Below are 2,108 nucleotides of genomic sequence, written 5' to 3' on the forward strand. Positions count from 1 at the left end.
CATCCATATACTACAAATGCCCAACAAGTCACAAAGAACAGTGCAAGACTGGCTTGTCAAAGTATTACATACTCCCCTACTGACTTTTGAACCCAGGCTTGAACCTTGTCTAACATTTCTCATATTTGAACTTTCAGAATTCTCATGCTGCAAATCTAAGCTACCGGAAGACTTGTGGTCAAACTATAAAAGCCGGATAAACAATTAGCTGATGGGCCAAATAGATCTCGACTGATGCCAATCTAACACCTTTATAACATCCATGGTCCACCATGACTTGTTGGTGATCAGTTCTATTTAGATTCCCTAGGACCATTTGTTGCTAATCAGTTCTATTTAGATTGAAACACACTCCACTGCTCAAAACTCAACAGTCAAAATTTCTAACAACACAAATAATAAAAGCACGTACACATCAGATTGATAGAAATATTGCTAACAACACAAATAACAAAAGCACATACACGTCATTGGAATAACCCCTTTCCATCCACAATGAAGATCCAGCCCCAAATAGCAATTTAGATTATTTCAAGTCGAACTCAAACCACATGGAATTGCATTTAAGGGCCGGCCATCACAATGTATTGAAACAGTCCACCTCCATTTCAAGCCGAACTCAAACCACAGAACTCCACCTACTGTAGATATTGGAGGTATATGGTTGAAAGCACTCATTATTGCCTAGAATCTGACTGGTTGAAGCAGTGGGCATAGGAGCTACAAGAAGGGAGTTCCTCAGTCCATTCTTCAAAATCATTTCCCTCAGAGCAGCCCAATCTCAACGATCAGATGGAGTCACATTCCACATTTCAGGTTGAAGAATTATCTGCACATTGTTATGCCTATGTAAGAAAAAATACCAAGATCATAAAGCTAACCTCCTTCACATTCTTCCACATAAAGCTTATTATGCATGCATCAACATCATGCACATGTAAGATGAGAGTACCCAACATGGCAATCATAAATAGCCTAGTCCTTGAGAGATTGTGCCATTGCCCTCAATCAGGCAATTCAATTTAGATATTGTATTATTGCAAATTGGTGTTCCCATGATTAACAATTTCAGCACAAACCTTGCTCACAGGACTCCCATGATATGTCTCATAAGGGCCTTCTTTTGCAACAAGCTCAGAAGAAGCTTTTAGAGCATGGTAGTAGATAGTCTCAAAAATGTCTTTGTTAAGCTCCTGAGCCTGCACGAACCCAAAACTGATCAGCAATCCCAACTAGTTCAATCAATAACAGAAATTAAATGACCACTTGGAAACCTACAATCACCTCTTGTGAATCAAATGGCATGCCAAGTAATATGAAAGTATCTGCAAGACCCTGCACTCCTATGCCTATTGGCCTATAGTGCGTGTTGGACCTCCTCACAATTTCAACAGGGTAGTAATTCACATCAATTATTTTGTTGAGATTTGTGGTAACTATTTCAGTAATCTGTAAAGTAACACACATCAAAAAGAGAGAGAACCCAATGCTACAAAAAGGAATAGCAAAACCATCCTCCATTAAAATTCAAGACAATGAACAAACCTCTACTAGCTTGTTAAAATCAAAATATCTGTTCTAAGAACCATTACTTCCAACCAGCTTAGATGGGTGTGACTCAATAGGGACCCCCTACAACAAACAAGCACACCATTACAAACTATAGAATCAAAGGGAGAAGTGGAAAGCTCTACTGTGCTACATGCATGAAATCAATGGAAATTACTTTCTCCCTGACATATCGTGATAATGCAATTGATGTCAAATTGCAAACTGCAGTTTTTATAGGACTAGTGAACTCAATGATCTCAATACACAAGTTCGAAGACTTGATTGTCCCCAAATTCTATTGATTGCTTTTTCTATTACAAGTATCCTAAATAAACAAATAAAGGTCAGAAGTGTAAAACCAAGATATCTAAATGGTTCACTGGGATTCATGTTTCTCTCGGTTGAATAACATGAAAATCATATAAGGCGTTCCACTTTCTATCTGGGATTTTAGACTTTCAAACCAGAGATCTTGTGCTTGAACAACCTTCTTTGCCTTGCCCTGAGTCCCCAAATATAGTAACCGATGATCATATTTTAGGCAATCATTTCTCTTT

The 2,108-nt window shown here is 38.2% G+C and overlaps 1 protein-coding gene across 1 annotated transcript; it reads right to left on the minus strand.

The window, feature by feature from the left end:
* Nucleotides 1-658: 658 nt before the first annotated feature.
* Nucleotides 659-1,668, minus strand: LOC131229609 (ribonucleoside-diphosphate reductase large subunit-like). Its single transcript, XM_058225606.1, has 3 exons — nucleotides 1,285-1,668; nucleotides 1,080-1,199; nucleotides 659-829 (listed from the first exon to the last, which is right to left on the minus strand). The coding sequence occupies exons 1-3, from the start codon at nucleotides 1,519-1,521 to the stop codon at nucleotides 782-784; spliced, it is 405 nt and encodes a 134-aa protein (XP_058081589.1). The 5' UTR covers nucleotides 1,522-1,668; the 3' UTR covers nucleotides 659-781.
* Nucleotides 1,669-2,108: the final 440 nt, after the last annotated feature.

The sequence above is a fragment of the Magnolia sinica genome, chromosome 2 (genome assembly GCF_029962835.1).
Source record: "Magnolia sinica isolate HGM2019 chromosome 2, MsV1, whole genome shotgun sequence".
NCBI classification, from domain to species: Eukaryota; Viridiplantae; Streptophyta; class Magnoliopsida; order Magnoliales; family Magnoliaceae; genus Magnolia; species Magnolia sinica.